This window comes from Lissotriton helveticus, chromosome 6 (genome assembly GCF_964261635.1).
Source record: "Lissotriton helveticus chromosome 6, aLisHel1.1, whole genome shotgun sequence".
NCBI lineage: Eukaryota > Metazoa > Chordata > Amphibia > Caudata > Salamandridae > Lissotriton > Lissotriton helveticus.
In genome coordinates this window covers 107677989-107705684 of record NC_136067.1, presented here as the reverse complement: position 1 = coordinate 107705684, position 27696 = coordinate 107677989, and the positions used below count along the sequence as shown (strand labels likewise).

Sequence of the window (27696 nt, the reverse complement as noted above, 5' to 3'; positions counted from 1 at the left end):
GGGGGAGGGTTACTACAATATAAACCCATTTTCCCACAAGTGTGGCATGCCAGCAGAAAGTAGCACATCGTCCACGATTCTGAGTGTGACGGAGATAGGAGGGGTAGCAGTGGGTCAGAGGAGGACCAGGGCTTCTGGTGCAGGGTATGATCCAGAGACAGACAGGTGAAAATGTGCCTGCCTTTGGTGAACCAGTGGCACGTCTACTGTATTAGTTTGTCCTCCATTTGCCATTATGTAGGCCCATGGAGGGGGTAGGAGTGCAAAGGGAAGTGGTAAGGGGTCCGGAGGAGCGCAAGCATGTAGAAGACTGATATGCAGATATGAAGTAGTGGTAACTGGAATGCCTGGGACATCTTGAATGATGCCTCATAGGATGAGAACTTCTAGAATGGCTCCTCCGAGTTCAAGATCTACCTCTAGAAGACCTCAGACTCTTGGCAGGCCACAAAGGAGCATCAGTACAACGAAGTGGTAAAGTCGGTAGATGCAGCACAGGGGGGGGTGCTATCTGTGTTACAGGCACAGAAGGATGAGTGTCTATCAGACGTGCAGAAAACACTGGTGACCCAGGCTGAAGAATGGGGAAACCCTTTGAGAAGGAGTATGAGCTGAGGTAGAAGATTATGTTACCACGGAAAGACTATGGACAGGAACTAGGTCCTAGAGTAGTCAGAGTGTGGCTTACGTGGCACCCTCCTCTTCTTCATCTTACACAGACAGTTGGAAAGATATGCTAGGGGAAGTATCCCTCAACATTGAGGTGATCTTTGCACAACTTTCTTAAATTCAAGGTCAACAGACTGTTCCTCGACACTGAGCCAGCAAGCAAGTAGCTACTGTCCCTACCTTAGATGTCATGGACCTCGCTGTAGAACAGGTGCATCTTCTTTTCTCCTCCTGGGATAAATCTCTGGATTTTCCAATGCCGGGGATCTTTGGAAACAAGGGAAGAAGAGAAGAACGAGAGAGCCCCCCTCCATATTCTTCAGATCTTCTAGACGGTGTCTCTTTACACCTGTGCCAACCTTCCTATAGTCCATAGAGTCTGATCTTTTCTCTGTACCCTGTCTTCAGACAGACTTTGCAGGAATTTAGACAAGGAAAATAAGAAGACACCCAATTCAGACTGCATGAGGGGTCTAGTTGTCCTTTATGTCTTAGAAAGGGGGTGAGAAATGGTTCTTCAATGGCCTCAAATGAGTTCTACCACAAAATAACCTCAAAGTCACCAGATAATGGTTTCAAAGGTTTGAGACAGGTAGCTTTGAGGCTCAACTGCAGGGAACTGCCTATTAATATACAATGCACGGTTTGCCACCTATTGTAAATGAAATGAGTTTCAAAGGCATTTTCTTCAATACTGAAATGGAATAATGCCATTGAAACAGAATTTCCAGGTGACCGAGTACAAGAAAGGTACAGCACCACCCAAAAAGGAGCACGGAGGGACACTCTGTATAGTGTGGTAAAAAATGATGATAGTATTATTTTTTACCAGTTGGCCTACAGTGCAGACAATCCTAACCAGTTATAAAGGAAAGAGGGCAGGAGCAGAACAACGGAGCAGGAGTTGTTGTCATGTCTGCTAAACAACCACATATTACAGAACCAGGTGATTGACTCAGTATGTGCACAGGCATATACAGAAAATAAATATGGATTAGACGGATTTAGAGATAATAAAACACTCTTCCAATCACAGCATACCTTCTCCAAGTTCATTAATACTGCAGAAAGATAGTTTGGTAGAACTGCCAGTAGCTTAGGGTCACGGGATAAGACTTCATGCTTAAAAATAGCACTCCAAGCGCTGTGTGTGGAGAAATGTAGGAACTGAAAAGAGAAAAAAGAAAACACAATGTTCAGGACACAATGCACTCTGAATAAAATAGTGCCTTTTATGGGGAAACGATAATTAGTTCACAAATTTTACTGACTGCACATCAGATCAGTTCACACATCATATAGCTGTAGCGCAGCTGTACTTGCAAACAGTGCCAGAGGAATGTGGTTCTCCAAATAAGCAGTGAATGAAAGTGGAGCCTGGGCCTCCCTTTCATACAGGGGGATCATGAGCAGTTCTGATTGATTTTTGAATAACAGCCTTCATCATTTAGAAATACATAAATGCATATTGTCTACAGGCATTTGGAAGTTAATAAATATAAATAGTGTTGAGTCATTTACCATTGGAAATTAACAACTGATTATTAGGACTAACATTTCTTAAAGCCACATGCAACAATTAGATAGATGTCTATCTGAAAGGCCAATAAATAAGTTAGAATACCTTAGCCCCACGTAATTACATAAATGAAACAGTTACTTACCTTTGGTAACGAATAGTTTTCTTACCTGTCGGTATAGATTTGCAGCTCGAAGATCTTTCTGGATTCACTATGCTGTGCATTATTCCGCGGTCTTGTGGTTGGGTCCGGAATCGTAGTCTTTTCTTTGTTTTTTGGTTGTTGTTTTTTTGTAGCCCAGGTGGGCGTCGGCGTCCCACCCTTCTGGGTGTATTTCCGGTGACGTCGGCATGCTTCCTGCGGAAGCTCCCACTCTTGGGCGCCATCTTCGGATTCTTTTTTTCCGTGTTTGTTCTGTTTCCGAAGTTATGGCAATGTTCCATTAAGTAATTTTCCGCCTTTAACCTTTAAGGTGTTTTGTTTTAGTATTTGTCTGTTTTAACCACCTTTTCCCTCTCCAGCCTCATCTTTCTGGCGGAGGTGGGTGGGTTCGCTAGTGAATCCAGAAAGATCTTCAAGCTGCAAAACTATACAGACAGGTAAGAAAACTATTCGTTTTGCAGCGTGAATCTTTCTGGATTCACTATGCTGTGCATAGACTTTGTAGCGGTTTCTTACTTCTGTGGCGGCTGGGTGGAAGATGAGCGTTGGTTATTGAATAGGTGTTGAAGCACCTTTTGTCCGACTTGTGCTTCCCTGTTCATCTGTATATCCACGCAGTAGTGCTTCGTGAACGTGTCCACCGAAGCCCATGTTGCCGCCAGGCATATGTCTTGTATGGGTGTGTTAGCCAGGAAGGCTATTGTAGCACCCTTTTTCCTAGTTAAGTGGGCACGTGTCCCCTCTGCTAGTTCTTGTCCTGCTCGCTTGTGGCAGAACTGTATTGTTTGTGCGATCCATCGTGCAATGGTCTCTTTGGTTACTGCTTTTCCCATGAAACTGTTGGCGAATGACACAAAGAACTGTTTTGTTTTCCTGTGTCCCTTCGTTCTCTCAATGTAGTGCATGACTGCCCTTCTGGCGTCCAGGGTGTGCAGAGCTCATTCTGCGCTAGTGGCTGGTTTTTGGAAAAAACTCGGTATCTGTATAGACTGGTTCATGTGGAACTTGGACACCACCTTTGGCATGAAGTGTGGGTCAGTTCTCATTACAACCCTATCATTGTGTATTTGTATGTAGGATTCTTGTAGCGTTAGTGCCTGTAGTTCGCTTACTCTGCGTAAGGATGTTATTGCAACCAGGAAAGCTGTTTTTATTGTTAGCATCTCAAGGGAGGCTTTGTGAAGTGGTTCAAAAGGCTCTTTCATGAGTTTCATTAGGACTATGTTCAAGTTCCATGCAGGTGGCGGCACCCGTTTTGGTGGTGCGATCCTCTTTGCTCCTTCCAGGAATCTTTTCACCACTTGTGACGTGAAGAAACTCTTGCACGTTTCTCCTCTTGTGTAAGCGACTATCGCTGGCAAGTGAACTCTTAACGAGGATGAACTAAGGTTCCTCTCTAGCAGGTGCGTGAGGTACTTTAGCACTGTGGAGTCCTTCATTTTATTGTGACGCTTTTCTCTTCTGCACCACATTGTGAATCTTTTCCACTTTGCAACATAGCACTTCCGAGTGCTGGCCTTTCGTGCCGCCCGAAGAACCCTTAGGGTGCTTTCTGGTAGTTTTAAATGTGCAAACTCTATGTCCTCAGGAGCCACGCCGCCTGGCTCAGGCCCTCTGGTTCTAGGTGCAGCACTTCTCCGTTCTGCATGGAGAGCAGGTCTTTTCTTTTGCCGGATCTGTGGGGTGCACACTGTGTCATCTCCATGATCTGCGAGTACCATGTCTATCTGGCCCATTGCGGTGCGACCAGTATCAGGGTCATGTTGCTCGTTCTGCATTTGCTGAGCACTCTGTTCATCAGCGGTATCGGGGGAAAAGCGTAAGCAAATGTCCTGGACCAATCTATCCATAGGACATTCCCCAGGGACCCCTCCTCGGGCTGTCTGGATGCGAAGTTTTGGCATTTTGCATTCTGGCGTGAGGCAAAAAGGTCCACCGATGGTGTTCCTTGTAGGAGAGTGGGGTCTGCAATCCCATGGCCACCCCAGATGTTTGCTTTTTGCTTCACTGGTTTACGACTTTCCCTGGCTGTGGGCCTGCTAATCAGACCCACAGCCTAGCTGTTCTCTCTCTAAAATTACAACCATGTACCCTAGGTGCATTTACCAATTGGTACTGGGCCACCTTACCAGTCCCTGTACAGTATACCTTAGGTATCCAAGGCATCAGTGTACCCAGGGCCTACCAGGGGCTGAAGCATGCATTATGCCACCCCTGGCTGGCCATCTAAACAGACACAACTGGCTGCACGACAGCTGGGGCAAGGTGATGTAATCACCCTTTGCTTTAGATATAGTTCCCTATATCTAAACCTAAAATGGACACATATATTCCTATCAGTCACTCCTAGAGAAGGACTTATCAATCCTGAAGGCAGAGTGCTTGAAATTATGTGAAATGGTGCTCTGGCATGAGCTGAGCCCGTTTGCAGCTTGCGGAACCAAGTCCTAATAGCTGTTCCATGATAACGCTATACCATATACTCTTAAGTGCATTATAATCCACGCGGTTAAATGCTAACTCTGGTACAACATTATCAAAACATGTCGAGTAAGGTGTCATACGAATTGGAATACTACCCCCTCGCCAATTCTGGCGACGGGGGTAGCATTCCACCCTTCTAGAGGGACACGACATGTATGTAACTGTAAACCCCGGTTAAAGTTAACTCGAGCCTTGGCATCACAAAATGAATGCTGCCACCACAGACACAAGTCTGACCTCCTACTGCTGGGAGTCCTTCCAGCGAGGGAGGCTTGGACAAAGGGTTTCCTGCCTTGGGAGGTGCTAGCACCACCCCAGACAGGATTTTGTTTATTAGGTAGGCCCAGGCTGAAAGGAATGAGACATGCCTGGGGCACACAAGGTGCCCTGTGCATACACCGGTTCCAACCAGTTGCTGGGGCACTCCAGCCCCAGCTCTGGCGGGAAACCGGACAAAGGATAGGGGGTTTAACCACCCCCCTTCCTGGTCCCACCCAGGGGAGGGACCTAGTCATAGTGCAGCCCCCTTTAGCTGAATAAAAGTAGGAGCTGGTCCCATTCCCAGTTAGATTAATCTTGACAACTTCCACGAAGAAACTCTTGACCTTCGACCTCCTGAACATCAGAAGACTGAAGAATCTCCCCTATGGTCAGGGAGTGACCATCCTGCTTCGCAAGCACCATCAAGCTCTTGTGCGGTTTGCTGCAAGTCCTTCCTTCCCGGAATCCGACGACCCAGCTCAACGAGACCCGGACCTCCAGACCCCTCTGACCTCTACCCACATCCACAGCACAGCTGTGACCCGTGGGTGCGACGAGCAACGTGGGGACGGCCATCTTGAAGAAACCTGCACAGCGCTTCCAGCACGACCCGCGAGGGTTCCTCGAGTGAGTGCATTGGGGACTGAGAAGCCCCACACCGACGCAGATCCTGCACCAAAAACCAGCCCCCCAGCATCCCCGTGATCTGCGTGGGGCCCTTTTGCCTGGTTGCTGCTTTTCCTGTTGTCTGGTCACTTGCCGGCTGGCTAGTGACCTCTGAGACGACGGCCCGAAGATTTCGACACTGCTAGTCTGGTCCCCCAGACTGGCCCTTGCTTCCCTGTGAAAGAGAAGCACCCTGGACCCTCCTGGTCCACACCAGACGCCATATTTGTTCCACCGCGTGGCTTGCATTTGCCAAGGCCTGTTGACCAGATCGACGATCCAACATCGCCATCAGCAGCAGACTACGTGGGACAGCTCGTGCCTCCAGCCTGGTCATGAAGAGCAGCTCCTGGTCCGCGCAGCTACAGAGAGAAGCGACCCTTCTTTCACCTGAACGCGGCGACAGCCCCTGGTTCCCTCCTGGTTCCAGCACCGTCACTGGCTAGTGACCGAGACTCTGTCCCCTTCCCTTTCAGGACTTCTCCTTCCTAGTTCCATCCTTGGAACCACCGGACTCCTCCATCTGGCTGCCTGCCAGCAACTCCTTGCTTCAGGCATCACCGGGATCAACGCAGCAGACCCGACACCACTTCAGCCCTATGCACCCGCAGCCTGTGGGTTAGGTAACTAAAGCTTCTAGGTGCTGAAGTCAGTGTTCACTATCCTAGTGTCCAGGTCCACTGTTCTTTTCCCTCCATCCAGCCGGGTTCGTCCGGAATTCGTAACTTTGTAAACTGTAGCATCCATAGACGTTGGTACGCATCCCGCGTGAGAGTTTCCACTCTGCACGTGAGTCCCGTGGGCCTCCTGCTCCGTACTTGCCTAGTTCGTAGCGTAGTCCCAGCGATCCTCCAGCCTCTGGATCTCCTTACAGTACTTTCTTTCCTCGCATTCCATTGTTCTTAGTATATGGTTTGTCGTGCCCCTAAGGCACACGTGTAAATATTGTGCGAACTCGTATGTCCTTCTTAGTATTGTCATGTGCTTAGCCCTCTGATCTCATAAAGAGTTCAGAGGTTTTGTTATTAATAAATATATTGTTTATTTTCATAACAACCTGTGTGGTGTCCTTTCATTTGGTATTCAAGGGGTTATATTGTGGTAAAACAGCTGGCTTCACATGCCAAAAGAGTTTAGCCTAAGACTGCTTTGTCCATGCTACCATTAGGATAGCTGGTCTATAAGGTTGACTTACAACCAATCACCATAAGGGTTGTTTGGACTGATACAAGGTGGTCACTAGAACTAGTGAACATCATATCAGGCCAACTTCTCACATTCCTCATCTGTCGAACAGCCACCTTGTCTCTTGAGCATTGAGCTCCCACTCGTGTGATGCCGATGTCGGTCTGCTGGGCCAATCTGCTTGTACGTTGTCCTTTCCTGGTAGGTGTATGGCTAGCAGGTCTATCTTGAGTGGGATGGCCCATCTCCATATCTCCTGTGCTAGATTTGAAAGCATGGCTGACTGTGTCCCACCCTGCTTGTTGATGTAGAACATTGCTGTGGTGTTGTCTGTTTGTATCAATACCGTGTGCTTGTACAGCCTCGTTTGGAAGGCTTTCAATGCAAGGAAGATTGTCTTCAATTCCAGGTAATTGATGTGCTTGGTGGCATCTGCTGGTGTCCACAGTCCTCTCACTTTGAGTTCCTCCATGTGAGCGCCCCATCCCTTCAGGGATGCGTCTGTGGTGATGGTCACTGTTGGCAGTGGGGGCGTTCGAGGCTTTCCCCATGTCATGTTCTCCATGTTCCACCATGTCATTTCCTTTTGCACTGAGTGCGTTACAACCACAAGATCTTCCCAACGGCCTGTAGCTTGTGACCATTGCCCCTGTAGACATTCCTGAATGGGTCTCATGTGAAGCCGTACATTTGGTACTAGGTGGATGCATGATGCCATCATGCCCATGACCTTGCTCGCAGTCCTCACTGTCCGAGCTTGCCCCTTCTGGTAGAGCCGAGTTTCTTTCACTATCGCTCTCGCCCTCTTCTCGCTGGGGACCACCTTGCCCTGCAAGGTGTTGCTCTGTGCTCCCAGGAAAATCTTCACTTGTTCCGGTTCCATTGAGGATTTCTTCCAATGGATGGAGAACCCCAGGTTTATGAGCGTGGTCGTCACCGTTTGAGCGTGCGGCATGCATCTCTGGTATGAGTTTGCTTTTACTAGCCAGTCGTCTAGGTAAGGATATACGTGTATTCCTTTCCTTTGTAGGTGTGCTGCGACCGCTGCGAGGCACTTTGTGAAGACCCTTGGTGCTGATTTTAGCCCGAAGGCTAGTGTTATGAACTGGTAGTGTTTTTCTACGATGGTGAATCTGAGCATATGCTTGTGCTTTCTGTTCATTGGGATGTGCAGGTAGGCATCCTTGAGGTCTATTGTGACCATGAAGTCCCCGATTTGCAACTGCGGGAGCACCTCTTGCAGGGAGGTCATTTTGAACTTTTGCGTTCTTATGAATTTGTTCAGGAACCTTAGGTCCAGAATGGGTCTCATCGTTTCGTCTACTTTTGGTACCAGGAAGTACGTTGAGTATACACCTTTGTTCCTTTCCCTGAAGGGTACTGGTTCTATGGCCTGCTTTTGCAGGAGCTCCTTTGCTTCTTCCTGAAGACGCTCTAGTTGTTTGTTTGCTAGTGGTCTTTTTGGTTTCCTGCTTGTTGGCCTCCCCTCCAACTCTATGCAGTATCCGAATTGGATGATGTTGAGAATCCATTTGTCTGAAGTGATTTCTCTCCATTTGTCGAGGTAAAATCTTAATCTTCCTCCCACTGGTGTTATGTGGTCGTAGGTGATTAGTTTGTGTAACACTTGATCCCTCTGTACGTGCTGCACCCTGGGATCTTCTCAGTGTGTGGGCACACGTAGTTTTTTGAAGTCACTTAGAGGCGGGCTGCTGACCCCCTCTTTTATTCTGTCCACGTCCATTTCCTCTCCCTCGAAAGGACTGGCCTCTTGGCTGGTACTGCCAGGACTGCTTATGCTGACCATGCTGAACTTGTGTGTCTGCCTGGTGCGCTTGTTGGAAAGCCTGGTGTGATGTACCTGGCTGGGTTCCACCTCTCCCGCCAGGTCTTCGTGACGGGGTGCCCCTTTTGCCACCTCTGAACTGCAATGCTCCCATGGACCTTGCCGTTTCGTTATCCTTTTTCAGTTGGCTGAGCTTCTCATCAACTGGTGCTCCAAACAAGGTTTCGCCGTTGAACGGTGTGTTCAGGATGCTGTGCTGCACCTCGGGCTTGAAACCTGAAATCCTGAGCCAGGCGTGTCTCCTCTCAGTGATGCCCATCATCATGAGCCTGCTGGAGGTCTCTGCTCCATCCAGGGCAGTCTTGACGCAAGAATTTGCCGCGTTCTTCCCCTCCTCCACCAATTTCTCGGCCTTTTGCCTGGAATCTTGGGGCAGGTCTTTCACCAAATGACCGAGCTCCTCCATGATCTGGTACATGTGCCTGTTGATCAGGGCGTTGGAATTCGCCATGCGCCAGTGGGTTGCGGCATTCCTTTCAATCCTTCTGCCCACCAGGTCCATCCTCTTGCTCTCCTTATCTAGAGGTGGCCCAGAAGTAGTGGGCACGTTTGCCCTCTTTCTTGCTGTGGCTGTGATGATGGAGTCTGCTGAGACAGTGCCCTGAATGTAGGGTGGGTCTTTTGACGAATGTTTGTTTTTTTTCTCCGTCCTGGGGGTGACTGCCTTGCATGTTGCAGGCTCCTTGAATGCTTCCCTTCCCTGAGCCAAGACGCTGTCGAGCATGGGGAGGTACTGGATCCTCGTTTGGGTGGGGAGCAGTGTCTCTAGAAGGAAGTCTGCTTTCTGCTGCTCTTTATCGAGCTTGAGCCTGAATGCCACTGCGGCAGTCTTTATCACCGAGTTGTAGGCACCGATATCGTCCGGCGGCGAGGGCCTCGAGGGATATGTGTCGATGGCCTTCTCTGTGCTTAAGGTGTTGACATCCAGATAATCCACATCTTGTGTTTCAGAGGGAGCAGACCCGGGGTCCGTCCTGCTGTCCTCTTCCTCCTCATAGTCGTAACTATAGTAGGGACTCTCTTCCTCTTCCTGGTCTATTTCCTCGACGTCAGCCGCCTGTTCCTCGGCGTCATAGTCTTCATCCTCGACCCCCCCTACAACCTGTGCCTTGGTTTTGTGGGGGATCGTGTAGACCTTCATCTTGGCGCCGAATTCCTTCTTCCGCTGCAAGATACTTTCCAGTTCGGCCTCGAGGCGCCTTTTCTTTTTCTTCATCTCGGCCGCGTGTTCCGCGTCGGATGGTTCGGACGCTCTTTTCGGCGGTTGGCTCGGCGCAAGCTGATCCTCGGCGTCGAAGGCTTCGTCGCTGTAGGAAGGTAGATCCCTGACTATGGTTGCCCCCAACTTTTTGCCTGGTGTTTTGCTGGTTTTCTGACTTAGTTGACCTGAGGCCCTGCTATTCAGGACCTCAGGACCACTGCTCTCTCTGTAAAATGGATTCCATGTACCTTAGGTACATATCTAAATTGGATACTGAGCCACCTTATCAGTCCCTGTACAGTGTACCTTAGGTACCCAGGGCATAGGTGTACCCAGGGCCTACCAGGGGCTGCAGCATGTATTATGCCACCCCTGGCTGGCCATCCAAATCTGACACAACTGGCTGCACGACAGCTGGGGCAAGGTGGTGTAATCACCCTTTGCTTTAGATATAGTATACCTATATCTAACCCTAAAATGGACACACAGATCTCCTATCAGTCACTCCTATGGCAGGCCTTAACAATCCTGAAGGCAGAGTGCTTGGAATCGTGTGAGATGGTGCTCTGGCATGAGCTGAGCCTGTCTGCGGCTTTCGGGATCCATCCCGTAGCCGTTTCCATGATATCGCATACCATATACTCTTAAGTGCATTATAATCCTCGCGGTTACATGCCAACTCTGGTATCGCTTTATCAAAACATGTCGAGTAAGGTGTCATACGAATTGGAATACTAACCCCTCGCCAATTCTGGCGACGGGGTTAGCATTCCACCCTTCTAGAGGGACACGACATGTATGTAACCCCTAACCCCGGTTAAAGTCAAACAGAGCCTCAGCTCCACAAAATGGATGCTGCCACCGAGACACAAGTCTGCCCTCCTGCTGCTGGGAGTCCTCCCAGAGCAGGAGATAAGGACAAAGGGTTTCCTGCCAGGGGCGGTGCCAGCACCGTCCCAGACAGGGTTTTGTGTATTGTAGGTAGGCAGGGCTTTAGAGGAAGGTGACTGCACGTGGCACCCCGGTGCTCACTGTGCATAGGCTGGCTGGAACCAGTTCCAGGGTCACTCCAGACCCTGTGCTGGGGAAAAGCCCGCCAAGGAAGTGGGTGTAACCACCCCCCTTCCTAGTCCCACCCCTAGGGCAGGACTTAGTCGCGTGCCAGCCCCTTTTTACAGGATAAAGGTAGGAACTGGCCCCCTTCCAAATCGGATCATCTTTGAATCCTGAAACTACTTTCCACGAAAGGAACTCAAGACTTCTTCCTAAGATTTCTCCCTTGTGACTAAGGAGTAGTCACCCTGCATCCGCAGGCACCATCTTAAGAACACTGCGGTCTGCTGCAAGTCTCTCCTCCGGATCAAGACTGCCCAGCTCGACGAGAACCGGCTTCCCTGGCACCTCTGACCTCTACCTGCATCATCAGTCACGCTGAGATTCGTGGGTGTGACGAGACCTCGAGGGACCAGCCATCTTCAAGACTGCACGACTTCTTTCCAGCAAGCCCGCCGAGTAATTTCCTGGTGAGTGCTTTGGGGTCCGAGAAGCCCCGACCCTGAGCAGCTCCAGCACCGAAGTGCAGCCTCCCAGCATCTCCACGATCTGCGTGGGGCCCTTCTGCTTTTTGCTGCTCACCGCGTTGTTTGGCTACTAGCCCGCTGGCTTGTGGCCTTCTGAACGACGCCCGACGACATTTCTGCTGCTGGTCTGGTTGCTCCAGGCTGGCCCTTGCTCCCTTCCAAAAGAGGAGCACCCCGGACCCTCCTGGTCCACTCAAGACGCCATTTTGAGTCCACCGCGTGGGCTTGAATTAGCCAAGGCTTGTTGCCCAATCCTGGGTAACTTCGACGCCGACAGCTTCATCCATCGTGGGACAGCTCGCCTCTCCATCCTGGTCGCCGACAACGCCTCCTGGTCCGTGAGATCTGCAGAGCCAGCGTCGCCCACTCACCTAGTCGAGGTGACTTCGCCCGGTGCCATCCTGGTGCCCACTTAATCACTGGCTAGTGATTCAAGAACTTGGTCCCCTCTGCTTTCAGGTTTCTTCTTCCTCGATCCAGGCTTGGATCCAACGAAATTTCCTTCACTGGTCGCCTGCCAGCAACTTCCTTCTTCCAGGCTCCTGGTCCGGCAACAAGATCCCCGACGTCTTTTCAGACCTATGCAGCTGCAGCCCCTGGGCTAGGTAACTTCGGCACTTCGGTGTCCCAGCATAGCCTCACTATCCTAGGGTCAGGATCCACTGTCGTTTTCTTCCTACCAGGTCGGGTTCGCCCGTGAACACTAACTTTGCCTTTACTAGCTCCCATAGACTTTGTCCCGCATCCCGCGTGAGAGTGCACACTCTGCACCCGAGTCCCCTAGGTCTCCTAGAAGTAATCTAACGATTCTATAGTCAAGTCCTAGCGAGTCCAAAGCCTATTAGTACTGTACTTACCTGCTAGTAATTTCGCATTCCACTTTTAAAGTATATGGTTTTTCGTGCCCCTCGGGCATTTGTGTATAACGTGCTAACTTAAGTATTTTCGTAAGAGTTTTGTTGTGTGCCTAGCACCCTGTCCTCATAAAGAGTACAGGGTTGTTGTGATTCTAATAAATACACTGTTTATTTTCATAACACTTGTGTGGTGTCCTTTCACTGGGTGTTCAAGGGGTAATGTGATGGTAAAACAGCTGGCTTAACACGCCCTCTAGAGTCTTAGCCTTAGACTGCTCGTATCCATGCTACTAGGATAGCTGGTCTATAAGGTTGACTTACAACCAATCATCAATAAGGGTTGTTTGGACTGATATATAGTGATCACTAGAATAGTGAACACTGCACATCAGGCCAACTTCTCACAGTCGCCGAACTGGATTTCGTGTCTCCGGTCGGCGTCGACCTCGAAGGTGCTTTAGGGTCCTTCTCCCTCGGCGTCCAACGATCCTTTTCGGGAATGTTTTTCGACGACTTTTGCTGTTCAACAGCCCTCGGCGCCGGGGACTCCTTCGCAGAGGATCCCCTGGGCCTAGATACAGCAGCGGGCGCCAAAGTTTTTGGCGCCGGCGTTTCGAGGCCTTGCCCTCGTTCTTTCGAGACTCAGAGTCTGTCGGGTGTTTAGGTGCCGTAGAGTCTCCTACCTTATCAGAAGTCTTGGTATTATCGGTATCTACGACCGTGTAGCCGTCGTCTTCGGCGGCAGCGTTGTCCTCTTCCTCAGAAGACATCCCCAGATCGTGAAGGGATGGAGTCGGGGCTTTGCCCTGCAGGGTGGCGTGCGCTACCCTCTGCCTCGCTCTCACACGAAGGGTCTTCTGGGTGAAGACGGAGCAGGCGTTGCAGTCCTCGCTCCCTTGGTCGACCGGTAGGCAAAGGTTGCAAACCGGTTGCTCGTCCTTCTGCGCATTCTTGTGGTGGCAGTTACCGCAGAACGTGAAGGGCGTGTTGTCCATCTTGAGCGCTCAGGGGGACCCCTGGTCTTGCGTTCGTCGTCGGGCGTCGAAGTTCTCGAAGTTCTCTCCTTCTCCTTCGTCGGCCCTTGGTTGATGAAGTCTTCCGAGTTCTTTTCCGTCCAATTTCTGTATTCGTCGTCTACTTTCTCCAAAAATGTCTGGAGCCCAAACGGGAACGATCCAGACCCGACCGTGGAAAAAAGAATCTGAAGATGGCGCCCAAGAGTGGGAGCTTCCGCAGGAAGCATGCCGACGTCACCGGAAATACACCCAGAAGGGTGGGACGCCGACGCCCACCTGGGCTACAAAAAAACAAAAGAAAAGACTACGATTCCGGACCCAACCACAAGACCGCGGAATAATGCACAGCATAGTGAATCCAGAAAGATTCACGCTGCAAAACTATATATCTGTAAGAGACATATATTAGTTATGGATTCCTCAGCAGTACCTTTTGTAACTATATATCTGTAAGAGACATAGATTAGTTATGGATTCCTCACCTTAGAATTACCCCCGGGCACCAGACTGGATCCGGAGAATCCTTTCCTCAGCAGTACCTTTGCACGTCGCTAGGTGGCGTTTGGCGACTCAGTGTTTGTCGTTGGCGTCGTGGTGGCCAGAATGACGTCGCGGTATCTACTTAGACCCTGCCCTTGCGCGCTGAAGTCAGTTCTTTAAACGGTATTTCACGCCAGAAGCGCAGAGCCGTGCAAGACACTGACCACTGGTGCACAAATACTAGGACCCTGAAAGGGAAGTCACTTACCCTAGAAGTCAGTTCGCGGAACAGGGAGGATGGGTGGGGCGGTGAGATATCCATAACTAATCTATTTCTCTTACAGATATATCGTTACCGAAGGTAAGAAACCTGTTCATCTGCAAGACACAGTTATGCATTCCTCGCCTTAGAACAGATACCCCAGCAATACCAACCCCGGTGGTGGGTCTGCGTACCAAGTTCACACCAGAAAGTACTGGAGAACTGAACGGCCGATGAAGCAGTCTCTCCAGACTTGGCTGTCCAGGCAGTTGTGTTTGGTAAACGTGTGCAGTGAAGCCCACGTAGGTTCCTTTTTCGCTAAGGAATAGCAGAATAACGTGCTGCATCCCGTCCCTCCGCAAGGCTTGAACGAGCCGTGCCCGGGCCTCCTCCGGACACTGAGGCAGCACATCCGCAACTGTGTCCCACAAGGAGTGGGTGTAACGGCCTAAAAGGCAAGCGGTGTTGATAGACCGCAACCCCAAACTCAAAGAGGAGAACAGTTACTTTCAAAACTGGTCAAGCCTTTTGAATTCCCGATCTGGGGGAGTGGTCAGGAATGCAGTCAGGGACGTAGAGGCATGGATCAGTAGGCTCTCGGGGGTGGGGTGCTTTGACAGAAAGCTGGGGTCGCCCAGAGTCGGGTGGTGGCGTCGGGCCATGTTCCGATCCACAGGGGGCACTGTGGAGGGCTTGGACCAAGTGCCCATCAGAACGTCCGTGAGGGCTTCATTGAACGGAAGCAGAGGCTCCAAAGAGCTTACTGGCGGCTGAAGCACCTCAGTGAGCCAGTTAGTACTCGAGGCCGGAGCAGGAAGCTCAAGAGCCAAGGCCTTGGCTGCCCTGCACAACACCACACCATAGGTAGCACCCTCCTCCATAGCCACGGAGGGAGGAGAGATGAATCCAGTGTCAGGCTATGTATCCAGACCACTGGCCTCCCCCAGCTCATCTGCACAGTCCTGACTTAACTGGCACTGTTGTGCAAGAGGGTCCTCAGACCCCTCCCAGTCCTCCCCTCATCCGTGTCCTGATAAACAGGCAGAAATGACGGAGCCGGGTCGTAGATGAAGGCCTCACCCATCGATGCCGGAGACGGCGTCGAACGACGCCGGACCGGGGCTGAAACTGGAGACGGCAGCGTCCAAAGACGGCGCCGGGAGCGACACCATCGGGGTCGGCGCCAGCGGAGGAGTTGTGAGGTCAACTGGCGTCGACCGGGATCCAGGCCTGGATCCCCCGGGGCCCTGCGGCATCAGGACCTAAGTCGACGACGGCTCTGGGGCCAAAGCACCCGACGGCGCGGGGCCGAAGCCGCCGGTCCGCCCGGGCCCCTAGTCAGGTCTGCGATGCCCAAAGGCACGCCGACAGGTCCCGACGGAGTGAAGGGAGTCCTCATGGCCACAAGGAAATCACATATCTCCTCCGGCGTTGCATGCAGCCCAGGGACCGGCGGTTATGGTGCCGGATGCGACGCCTGCGGCTCCAGCAGAGCTGCACAGGTGGTGTCACCCGAACACTCAGGCGCATCACGCGACCGGCGAGGGGAGTCGGAAGAGCGATACTGCCTCTTCGACTTCTTTTTAGAGTGCCTCGACTTACCGGAGGACTTGGAGCCCGACGAGTTGTGATGACTCGACGAGCTACGACGGCTCTGTGACTGGTCCCTCGACTTCCTCCTCGACCGGGACCTGGTGCGGAGCCAACTGCCCGATCTCGAGGAGCTTAGGGGACCGCTTCCGGGGCACGACTTGTCGTCGTGGTCTGCCCGAGGCAGTAGAGACACTGGAGGTGGGGGTCGGTCATCAACATCAGGCGGTGACAGTCGTCGCACGGCTTGAAACAGGCATCCCTACGGCACCAGAGGTCTAAGTCGACTTGAAGATAAATCCAAAATAGATCAAAAAAGTTAGTCAAAAAATGAATAGGGGGGGCATTTCTTGACCGGAGCAGGCATCGCCATCGCCGTGAGGGCAACGGCTCTGCGCTGAACGTGTCCATTTGCTCACTTGCTGACCACCCAGTGCCGTGAGGGAAACGGCCAGTCCAACACGCCAGCAGCGGACTACAGTTCCCAGGTGCCCCAGTGACAGAGGCGCACCAGGGACATCACAGGCTGCGCCCGGAGGCGCCAATAAAGACCGGAACACCTCCACGTCCCGCGGGACATGCGCGGGCAGTTCCGGGAGAAGCCCGGGCCAAGGGCGGGACCATTTGTGGCCATCGGGGGCCAGAGGAGGCCGGGCCAGCCCTCTAACAATTCTTACCCTAAATCTACTATTTGACTTTTTACAGTAAAGTGGGACTGGGCCAGCTCCGTGGACTTTAAGCAAAGGGCAGCCAGAGAAGGGGTGAGGGCCTGGGGCAGAAGTTGATAAAGCGTAAAGGAATGAGCGGAGAGGGGGTTTGTGGTGGTTAACCTATCCAGTACATCTGGTAGTCACTGTCTCAAAATTAAACTGGGAAAATGTCTATTATAAATGTCCAGTACAGTGCAAACCAGGTCGGCTAGGCAGAGCCTACGTACTGCCCCTGACCTTCGCTCGTCTGGCAAATCAAATCAAATCAAATATGCTTTATTCGATATTTCAAAGAATATCGTACAAGCATGCATAGCATAGAAAGAAAAAAAAAAAAAAAACATACGACAGTACAAATTATCCAATTTAAAAAATAAAGATCCGGGGAACCAAACAGTATATTTACAATGAGCCTTGCAAAGATTTCCTAAATTTGGTAAAATACACAGAAATAGCATACCATGTACGACAAAATACATCAACAGTTATTTAAAGCAAGCTAAAATCAATCTGATGAAAAGTAATAGCGCATGGTAGACAGAGCCCCCTTTCAGCAAGTGTTATTGTTGAATACTCTGGGGCCAGGGTAAAAATCAAATAAATCCCAGGTAGAAATAGAGCCATCTCCAGGTTTTGGCTGAGAAAATCTTAAAAAGGGGACAATGTTTCTGTGTTTAAATCTGATTAATATCAGGTCTCCCGGAATGTATTTGCGCGACATGCCTAGCCACCCCACCCTCCTGACGCTCAGGATTTCGCCATCTAGGGCTGGTGGGAGCGGTCTATTGTTGTTAAGCCAAAACATTGTTTTATTTAGCAGCTCCTCGCTTGTTTCTAGTCTGCCCTGTCGAAGTTCAGGGACCCCGGAAAGAACAGTCACGTAGGGGGCAGCTTCGGGGGGTAAATTAATTTGTCGCCTTCTTTCTTGAGGAAACCTAGGAGCTTTAAAAGGGGCACGAGTGGGCTTAGAAGAGACGTTACGGACCCTTGGGATGGGTGTGCTCAGAGAAGAGTCAATTGATCGTGCTTTCCTATGTTCAATGGGTTTAGGCCTGTCAGAGTTGGTAGAGAGCGTAGAACGTGGGGAAGCAGCAGCATTTTCTGATGATGGATAGATCCTCTTTACTATTTTTTCCACGCTGATCAACACTGTCTCCCAGATCCTTAATTTTAGTGAACAGGGGTGATAGAGCTGTATTCAACAATCGCTCAATTTGGGCCAGTAGGGTCGATTGGAGGGGGAGAACAGAGTCATTTAATGTAGTACCCGCATTATATGGCATTGATAAAGTTCGATTTGCGGGGAAAGATGGGGAGCTACAGCACATTTGATCGATATTTAATGGAATCACCTCGTTGTTCCTATTACTGGGTGACTCCCGAGGCAGTGTATTATTTTGAAACAGAGTTGTTTCGGGGGATAAAAGTACATCCTGAATAGTACAGTTTTTGGGGTCAGTCGCGCTCCACACTGTGGGGGGAGTTGATATGTCAGGGGCATAGTTTGTACCACACACAGCGTTAAGCTCATCCCAAATAGACATGATGACAGGACTCCAAAGGCCCGATAGCGACACAGGGTAGTTCGTACACAATAATGAATAAGGTAAAATGTATCTGTACCTCCTCTTATGATGGAACTAAGTGGGGTGGCCCGTCCCGGCCTCCTCGTGCCTCTGAGGGCCGTAGAGGGCCCGCCCTTTGCCCGGGCTTAGCCCGGCGCACCCGCGCGCTCCCACGACGCGGGTCTGTAGGGGGAATTTGTAGCGCCTCCTGGCGCGGAAGTGTGCTCTGGCGGCTTCCTGCCGCTATGCAGGCCGGGATTTGTAGTCTCCCCCGCTCGGCGGCCGCAGCACGGTGTCAGAGGCTGCGGCGGCGGGGGGAGACAGCTGGCAGGGTCCAAGAGTGATTGGGGGATGAAGGCAGCCACCCCTTGCCTGGGAGGTCCGGTGAGTGAGAGTCGCCCGCTCCCCGAGACTGAAGGGGGAATTTGTAGCGCCTCCTGGCGCGGTAGTGTGCTCTGGCGGCTTCCTGCCGCTATGCAGGCCGGGATTTGTAGTCTCCCCCGCTCGGCGGCCGCAGCACGGTGTCAGAGGCTGCGGCGGCGGGGGGAGACAGCTGGCAGGGTCCAAGAGTGATTGGGGGATGAAGGCAGCCACCCCTTGCCTGGGAGGTCCGGTGAGTGAGAGTCGCCCCAAATCAAAGGGAGCGTACTGTATGGTACCTGATAAACCCACAGCAATAGATAAAATGTTGCGCAAAGCGATTGTGGTAGTATCAGTGGAAATAGAACGAACAGAGAGGCGTTTTTCATTAACCCCACAAATTGATTTAACAGCCTCACAAGTAGACTGCGAACTGGTAGAGCCTCTAATTGATACATACACCTTACCAGAGCCTGACTTAGCGGACATACCTTATGGCCAGGAGGTGGAGCTAAAAACACAGGTGGGCTGTAAAGGGGAGGCACTGGCACAAAGGGGCAAAAAAAATAAGATGTTAAGCCTCACTAAAAAGCAGAGGAAGTGTATCTCAGTTATAACAGGGAGTAATAAGCCTGGTAGAGTGAGTACCCCAAGGAGCGTGAAGCAACCACACACTCAAGTCCCCCCCATGTGGGCTGCTCAAATGATTTCAGACCTTCAGGCCCACCTAGAAAGTGTCATTAATACTCAAATGAAACTAATTATTAGTAGGTTGGACAAGGTGGTATCCATGGTAAAAGCAAAGGGGCTGGGAGTAATCACCCAAGTCCAAATAGTATATCAGTAAGGGAGACTATCCCCACAAATTTGACGAAGGTGACAGATAGTAACCCTGTATTAGAACAAGTTACCTTCACTACATCCCCTCCCATGTCGGTTGGTCCACAGGGGCCACTCATAACCCAGGTTGTGAAGGAGAATACTGCCATTGCGAGGGAGGAAAATCGGGTGGGGCCTAAGATCATGCATCAGGCTATAGTCAATAGGCAGACCGCCTTAGAAGCCCCGCCAAGGCACCAGGCAGAAAAATCCCCGACTAGGGCAACCAAGCACATATTACCTTGTCTAAATCTGCCCCCGCAAGCTGCCCCATATGTAATTATCCTTACAGGGGTGCCCGAGCTAAGGCCAGAACAGACTGAGACCCACGAAGAGCTTAAAAACAAAGTCATGTTTTGGCTAAATAAGTTTAGACCCCGTGAAGAGAACGAGCAGGGGGAAGTTCTGTTGGTACGCAGGGTGAACTGGGTGGGGAATAGGCGTAAAGACATCAATGGGGACTCTGTGGTGGTGAACTTTAGGAACCCCAGCATTGTTGACAAAATCATACATTGGGAGTCACCCACACAATACATCAACATTAGAGCCATGCCCTTACATTTTTTCTATCCAAGGGGTACGCTTAGCTCAGATTATGACTCGGCAGTGCAAAGTAGGAGTGAGTGGAATAGGGTGGGACCACGACGATCTGCACCTTATGCCCCGGTCAGGAATCAAGGAGGTGTATATCTGATGAATAGATTTGACCCACTGATGTCTCTGGAAGAACTAGATTGAATAGGGAAGAACAGCTCGGTCCAAAAGAGTCCCCTATAAAGCCCTTTAAATATACTATTAGACTCCCCCTGCGTCCAGGTGGGCGAACCTAGAGAGGTGATACAAGAAGGGCTGCCGGCAGACCCCCAAATAAAAAGTCAGGGTAGCAATGGTATATCTTCCCAGTATTCGATATCAGTGGGTAAGGGAGCCCTGGAAGGGAACATGGTAAAAAATAGTAACCAGACACCATCGATGAGTATGTCCTGTACCAAGACCGGGCTAAAGCTCCTGTCATGGAATATAGCGGGTCCGGCTATGAAATTTAACAAGGGCGGGAGGGATTATATTATGAGGTTTCAGATAATATGCCTGCAAGAAACCTGGGTGACTGATAATAACCCTTTTTTTTCTAGCAGGTTATAAGTGTTTTATTACCCCTGCCCAGAAGTCACCATCAGGAAGAGCCATGGGAGGCCTGATCACTTATGTGGATCTGCAGATTGAAGGTGTGTGGATGGACCTCAATTGGCTATCACATAACTTGCAGGCCCTGGGGCTACATATGAAAGGGTTAAACCTCACTATAATTAATCTTTACAATGCAGTGGGGAGTAATGGGAAGGGAACCATAATTAAAGAACTTGATAACTTCCTTAACACTGAGCCCGTTCATGGGAAAAGGGCAGTGGCTCCATTCCGGATAATTGCGGGTGACTTTAATTGTCACATTTGTCCATCTCTCAGACCTATTACTAGTGATTGGTCCCGTTGTACGTTGGAGAATGGGCCACACTTTCTGCACACAACAGATGGGACGGAAATGGACAGGTTGATGAAAGGCCAAAACCTGATACACACTATTGATTTAGTGAAAGCTGAAGAAGGAGAGGAGATCGCACCCACCTTTAAGGGTAGAGGCTGCCGTTCCTTTATCGATTTTATTGTGGTTTCGAGACCATTTTGTTCCTGGGTGAAGGGAGCGGACATTGAGTGGAACATACATAGCGATCACAATCCCTTAGTGCTGGAGCTAATATACCCCCCCCCCCCCACCCCCACCACCACCAAAAGGGTCCCCCGGGCTATGGAAAATATTGAAAGAGCTACGGACCAGGGGCGGCGCCTGAGGTGGGCCAAAATAGACAGGGCAAGGTTCTACAAATCACTAATGGATAAAGGGGGAGACGCCTTTAAAGTGTGTCTGGACCTTTCCCTAGAAGGTGCAGCTGTGGTAAATGCATTTGAGGAAATAGCGCACCTGGTTGAGGGCTTTTTAACGAACACCAAAAAGGCAAGTCCAGTTAGCGCCCCCAGATGGTTTGATAAAGCATGCTCACAGGCCCATAAGACAGCCTGAAAGTGCTCCCGAGGGATAAGCTACACATCTAACTCCAAAGAACAGGGTTTCAGATGTGAGGGAAATTCTGGGCGCACTACTAGGTTAACGCACAAATGGATGCTTTAAGGCAGAATGTGCGTGCAGATGAGGCAATTCCCTGTAACCCCTCACAATGTGTTTTGAGGACACATCAAGTAACAGAAAAACAAAATTCTGCAGCACACTTGTAGAAAAAAATCAAGTTAAAGTGATGTCTCAATGGACATATAGTTCAAAGTTCATGGGCGAAGAAGTAGTCCATCATAGTATCGTTCCTTCTTTTATTATTCATATATGAGCCAGCCGACACGTGTTTCGTCGCAAGAAACCACACTGTTTCCGCGACTCCTCAGGGCTGTAGGTGGATGGTATGTTACCACAGGTCGCGGTGCCGGTGATAATTCCGACCCGGCTCCGCTCAAGACCGGGTAGTGCTGAAAATCGGAAAAGGATTACACAAGTATGGATCGTGGTTTTTCTTATAAGCTACACATCGCCCAATGTAGAAGCACTTATAAGAAAGTATTATATACTAGGAAACAATAGCTCCAATCGCAAGTCTGGGAGGATTTAAGGGAGGCGGCGGAGAATAGAGATTTTACAGCATTCTGGAAAATTATTAATAAACCATGTTTTCAGGACACAAACGCCCCCGAGATGTGTAATACAATACTCTCAGAACAATGGTACACTCATTTTAAAGACTTGTATACCCACACAGGAGCGTCCAATGAGGTCACTGAGCCAGGCACCCAGTGGGTTGCCAGGCCGGAATTCACATTGGAAGAAATTGCAGGGGCAATACAGGGCCTATCTAAAAACAAGGCCCCAGGCCCAGATGGAATACCACCCGACCTATACCCAAGTAAGGTGGAACTATGGGGCCCCATACTAACAAGGGTTTTGAACGCAGCAGCAGAGACGGGCCTCCCACGCTCGTGGTCAACAGCAGTAATAGTCCCCATATTCAAAAAAGGGAATAGGGACGACCCTCAATGTTATCGCCCGATATCCTTAATTGATGTAACGGGGAAGGTACTAGGGCGCGTGGTGCTGAATCGCCTTAAGGTCTGGGCTGACACACATAATAATATCACTGAAACTCAATATGGGTTCAGGGAAGGAAGGTCCACGACGGATCAATGCCTAAATCTTTACCTTTTGGTTGCCAAGTACGCAATAGCAAGTAATGAGGCAGTGTGCCTGGGGTTTATGGATTTATCCGCCGCCTTCGATCATGTCAACAGAGAAAAATTGTGGGCCCTGATGACAAAGCTAGGGGTCGAACCTGACCTGATTAATATATTAAAAGCTTTGCACTGAAATACAACAGCCAAAGTGCGGTTTAGTGAAGAGGGAGGTTGTACATTGCCTTTCCCGTGTAACAGCGGGTTTAGGCAAGGTTGTATTTTAGCCCCCTTTTTATTTTCCTCATATATCAACAATCTGGATATGGAATTAGGCAAATTAAGAGCGGACTCCCCTCAGATAGGTTCTCGCCCTGTTCCCGTTCTGCTGTACGCGGACGACGCACCCCAAAGGCCCTGCAGAAGCTGATTGATGGGTTCGTCATTTTCATGTCCTCACTTGATTTATATGTAAACCTGGATAAATCCTATGTAATGTTAGCAGGGGCCAAAGCCTGCACAAATTTTACGTATAGGATAGGTATCCATAAAATAGGCCGGGTTCAGTCTTTTACTTATCTGGGCTTATTGTTTGATGGGCTATTAAACTTCAATTTGTTAGTTGAAAAACACTGCTCTAAATTGGTGGCTGCAACAGGGGCGATAACGAATTATGGGCGGAGGTTGGGACGATGGTCGCCCGAACAAGTGATGAACCTTTATAGATCAATCTGTTGCTCCAAAGTGACTTATGGGGCAGAAGTCTGGGGGTTTGTAAACACTGAAAAGATACAAGTGGAAGAAAACAAATACCTCAGAAAGGTATTAAAAACCCCGCAAAGCACATCGGCCCTCATCGTACACAATGAATTAGGTGCTGAGTTCATTGAAGATTTAATAAAGATTAGACCGCTTCTAGCCTGGGTGAAGATTTGGATAAATGGGGAGGCAGCTCTTAGCAGGCAAATTATTTTAGATTGCCTGAAAAGGCATAAGGGAATGAACATCCCCTGGCTTAGATATGTAAGGACCACACTGGAGGGCATGGGCTGTCTGAACCCCTTTGTCAACCCTGAAAAAATTACTACCTTTGACAAAGTGAGAGTGACAAATATATTCAGGGAGCAGGCTGTTGCACACAGGGCGGTTAGAGAAGAATCAAAAGTTACAGTCCGTGCCTATAGAGTACTAAAAACAGAAGTGGGGATGGAACCCTATTTAGCACTATTGTATATTGCCCAAGAAAGATTTTATACGACGCGTTTTAGGCTCAACCTTTTACATCATATCCTGGCAAACCCAGCAGGTTTTACACATACGGTTGAGCAGAAGGGTACCTGCGGCTGCGACAATAGGTCTCCGCAGGATACCCTTCATTTTGTATTATGTTCATTTTATTCTGTACCTAGGCGCAAGTTTTTAGCGGGTATTTTAAAACAGTCAAAGTTTAAACGTGCTAAGCTGGCACTGTTGTTTCTGCAAAGGGCCAATAATTCCCACACGCTGTTTTGCATAATGAATTTTATTAGGATTGCTGTAAGGTTGAGGATCTCGAGGGGACAGTGTTGACATTTGTATAAATTGTATAATTATGGGGTTTATGAATTGTATTTTTAATGAATGAATTGTTTTATGCCCTTTTATGGTATTTTTTAAATACCGAATAAAGATTCATTGAATTGAATAGGAGTACTGCTCTTCCCGGATCTGCGCTTGCTGGCGCGGAGACAAGAAGAACAGACGTCCGCACACGAGGGCGGCGTCTAAGTACTCCGATGACGTCATCCCAGCGATCACGACGCCGACGACGGACGCGGAGCCGCAGACGACACCTACCGACGCCGCAGGGGTACTGCTGACGAAAACTTTCCGGATCCAGTCTGACACCTGGGGATATTCTGAGGTAAGGAATCTAACACTAACCGGTTTCTTTCAGATAGACAATTTAAGGGTTAAGAGTCTGAGATGACAGTTATGTAGCTGCCTGAAAGGAGCACAAATAAGATAAGTAAGAACCAGGTTCAAGTCCCACTGGGGCATCACGAAAGGAGTTGGAGAAAACAAGTGAGTACATGCACCTGCGGCTGAGTACGTCCGCCCTGGCGTTCAGAGAACCTGCCAGGTGGTGAACCACCAGGGATATGCCCTGGTGTTCCAGCCATGTCCAAAGGAGGGGAGTCTCTTGACATAGGGTCCACGACCCCACCCGCCCTGTTTGCTGCAGTACCACATGGCAGTGGTGTTGTCCATGAACACTTGCACCACTCTTCCCTGAACAGAGGGAAGGAAAGCCTTTAGTGCTAGATGAATCACCTGAAGTTCGATATGGAGCCAAGACTCTGCCGGAGACAAGAGACCTCATCTCCGCAACTCCCATTTAGCCGCCCCACCCCAGCAGTGATGCATCTGTCACCACTGTGAACTCTGTTTGGGGAATGGAGAGGGATCTGCCTTTGACATAATCTCGGTTCGTTAGCCACCACTGCAACTGGTGTGCAGTGCCCTCTGAGATATGGAAGCAATCAGAAAGATTCCCCAGATGCTGTGCCCACTGGAACTTCAGGTCCCACTGCAGAGCCCACATATGCCACCTGGCATAGTCCACCAGCAGGACAGAGGCTGGAAGATCAGAACCCTAGCCCAAATATCCTGCACTCGCTGCTTGAGAGAATAAGCCCGAACTGCGCTGTGTCCAGAACTGCTCCGATGAAATGGAGCTCCTGAGAGGTAATCAGGGGTGACTTTGGCACATTGATGGTGAACCCCAGAGAGTGCAGGAGGTTGGCCGTAGTCTGGAGGTGGGGGGACGACAGCCTAGGGCGAGCCTGCCTTCAACAGCCAGTTGGCGAGATAGGGGGAAGACTGGAACCCCTTATCTGCGCAGATGAGCTGCGACCACTGCCATCTCTTACGTGAAAACCCGAGGGGCGCTGGTAAGGGCGAAGGGGAGCACGGTAAAATGAAAGTGCTCCTGGCCTACCATGAACCGTATGTAACACCGATGGGCCGGCATGTGAAAATGGCCTTCATGAAAGTCCAATGCTACCATCCAGTCTCCAGGGTCGAGAGCAGAAAGAACCTGAGCCAGGGTGAGCATTTTTAACTTCTCCTTCCTGAGGAAGTTTCAAGATAGGACGCAAGCCCTTGTGCTTCTTGGGTAGCAGAAAGTGGTGGGAATAACAACCACAACCTACTTCTGGGGCAGGAACGCGCTTGATGGTTCACTTGGCCAAGAGACCCGTAACTTCCTGTTGGAGAAGGGCCAAGTGATTCTCCGACATGCGATGGACTGAGGGGCATGGGCGGAGGGGGTAGTCTCGATGGGGAGGGAGTAGTCTCGAAGGGGAGGGAGTAGCCCCTTCGGACTATCTGTAAAAGCCCACCTGTCCGACGTGATGTTGAGCTAGTGGGAGAGGTGATGGCAAATCCTGCTGCCCACTGGCAAAAGGAGGCCCTGAAAGGTCGGAGTAGGAGGGCTTGGAGGCTGCTGCAGAGGGGGTGCTGGTGGACTGGCCCACCCGCTGGCCCCCAGACCCACGTCCCCGGCCGCGCAGAGGCTTGACAGATTGCGCAGGGCTGTGGCTCTGGGCAGAACGTGGTAGGGAACCCCTTCCATAGCCACAAAAGGGGCGAAAGGCAGACTGCCCTGGGTGGAGATTAATGCGAGGCCCAAGGACCTGGCCGTTGCCCTAGAATCCTTAAAACACTCAAGCATCTTGTTAGCCTTGTCACCAAACAAGCAACGGCCATCAAAGGGCATGTCCAAAAGCGTATCATGGACATCACATGAAAAGCCAGTAGACCTCAACCAGGCGTAGCGTCTAAGGGCTAGTGACGTGGAAATCGTCCTGCCTAGTGAGTCGGCGGTGTCCAGCCGACATCGGATGGCGAACATCGGATGGCGAACTTCGCTGTGTCTCTCCCTTCGGCAAATGAACAGGAGAGCACGGTCCAGGCCTCCTCCAGGCACTGTGGTAGCACCTGCGCAACCGTGTCCCACACCGAGTGGGAGTAAAGGCCCAAAAGACAGTGTTTACCGACCGAAGTCCCAAGCTGGAGGAAGAAAGGAAAATGCTACTTACCAGTATGCATCTGTTCTTGGCATGTAGAGCTGCAGAGTTACACACTATGCATAGATGGCCACCTAGTGTTGGGCCCGGATGTTTGCAGTTTGTTTTGTTGTAGAAAAGTCTTTGGAAGTCACGGGATAGGTGACTCCTTCTTTGGATGATACTGCGCATGGGCATCGGCTCCATCCCCAGATTGTTTTTCGCCATTAGGGAAGTGATGGAGCTGTACAAGAAGTAGTGATGTCCATGTAGTTTGTATCTAATTAAGGTAATACTGGAACAGATAACGGTAGCCGGGGAGGCGGGTGGGCGTGTGTAACTCTGCAGCTCTACATGCCAAGAACAGATGCATACTGGTAAGTAGCATTTTCGTTCGAGGCATATGAGCTGCAGATTACACACTATGCATAGATTGTATAGCAGTACCCACCTTAGCGGCGACGAACAAGTTACTTACCTTCGGTAACGCTTTTTCTGGTAGATACTATATCTGCCTGTGGATTCCTCACCTTGTGAATATCCCCCTTGCGTCAGCAACGTTCGGAAATTTTCTTCGTAGTACGCCGACGTAGGCGACGTCACAGGAGCACGGCATCGCGCGCGACTCCGTCTGACGTCACCGACCCCATATCAGGCCCACGCCGGCGTGATGACGTCAGTTCTGCCCTTTTTTCCGTGCCTTCGAGGCACACGGACGGACCAACGATAGCAAATATGCAAATATACAATGTACACAGTACATATAGAACAAAATCAATACAATAGTATAAACCATATATACAGAAAGACCAGGTATAGCAGAGTGGACAACGGGGAGGCGGGTGGTTCAGTGAGGAATCCACAGGCAGATATAGTATCTACAGAAAAAGCGTTACCGAAGGTAAGTAACTTGTTCTTCTGATAGATACATCTGCCGTGTGGATTCCTCACCTTGTGAATAGATTCCCACAGCAGTCCCCACTCCCGGAGGAGGGTGTCCACTCTGCTACACCAGGAAATCTTGGAGGACAGAGCGCGCCATCCCTCCTCACCTCGGTATCCAAGCAGTAATGCTTCGCGAAAGTGTGGAGGGAGGCCCAAGTCGCGGCCCTGCAAATATCCTCAACAG

General features: G+C 50.3%; 1 protein-coding gene across 2 annotated transcripts in view; it reads right to left on the bottom strand.

The window, feature by feature from the left end:
* Positions 1-27696, bottom strand: part of LOC144762300 (exportin-5-like) — a 2334361-nt gene that overhangs the window by 1669727 nt on the left and 636938 nt on the right. For both annotated transcript variants that reach the window (XM_078647447.1, XM_078647448.1), the window contains exon 11: positions 1711-1836. In XM_078647447.1, coding sequence (XP_078503573.1) covers positions 1711-1836 — 126 coding nt within the window. The remainder of the gene's footprint in view (positions 1-1710; positions 1837-27696) is intronic.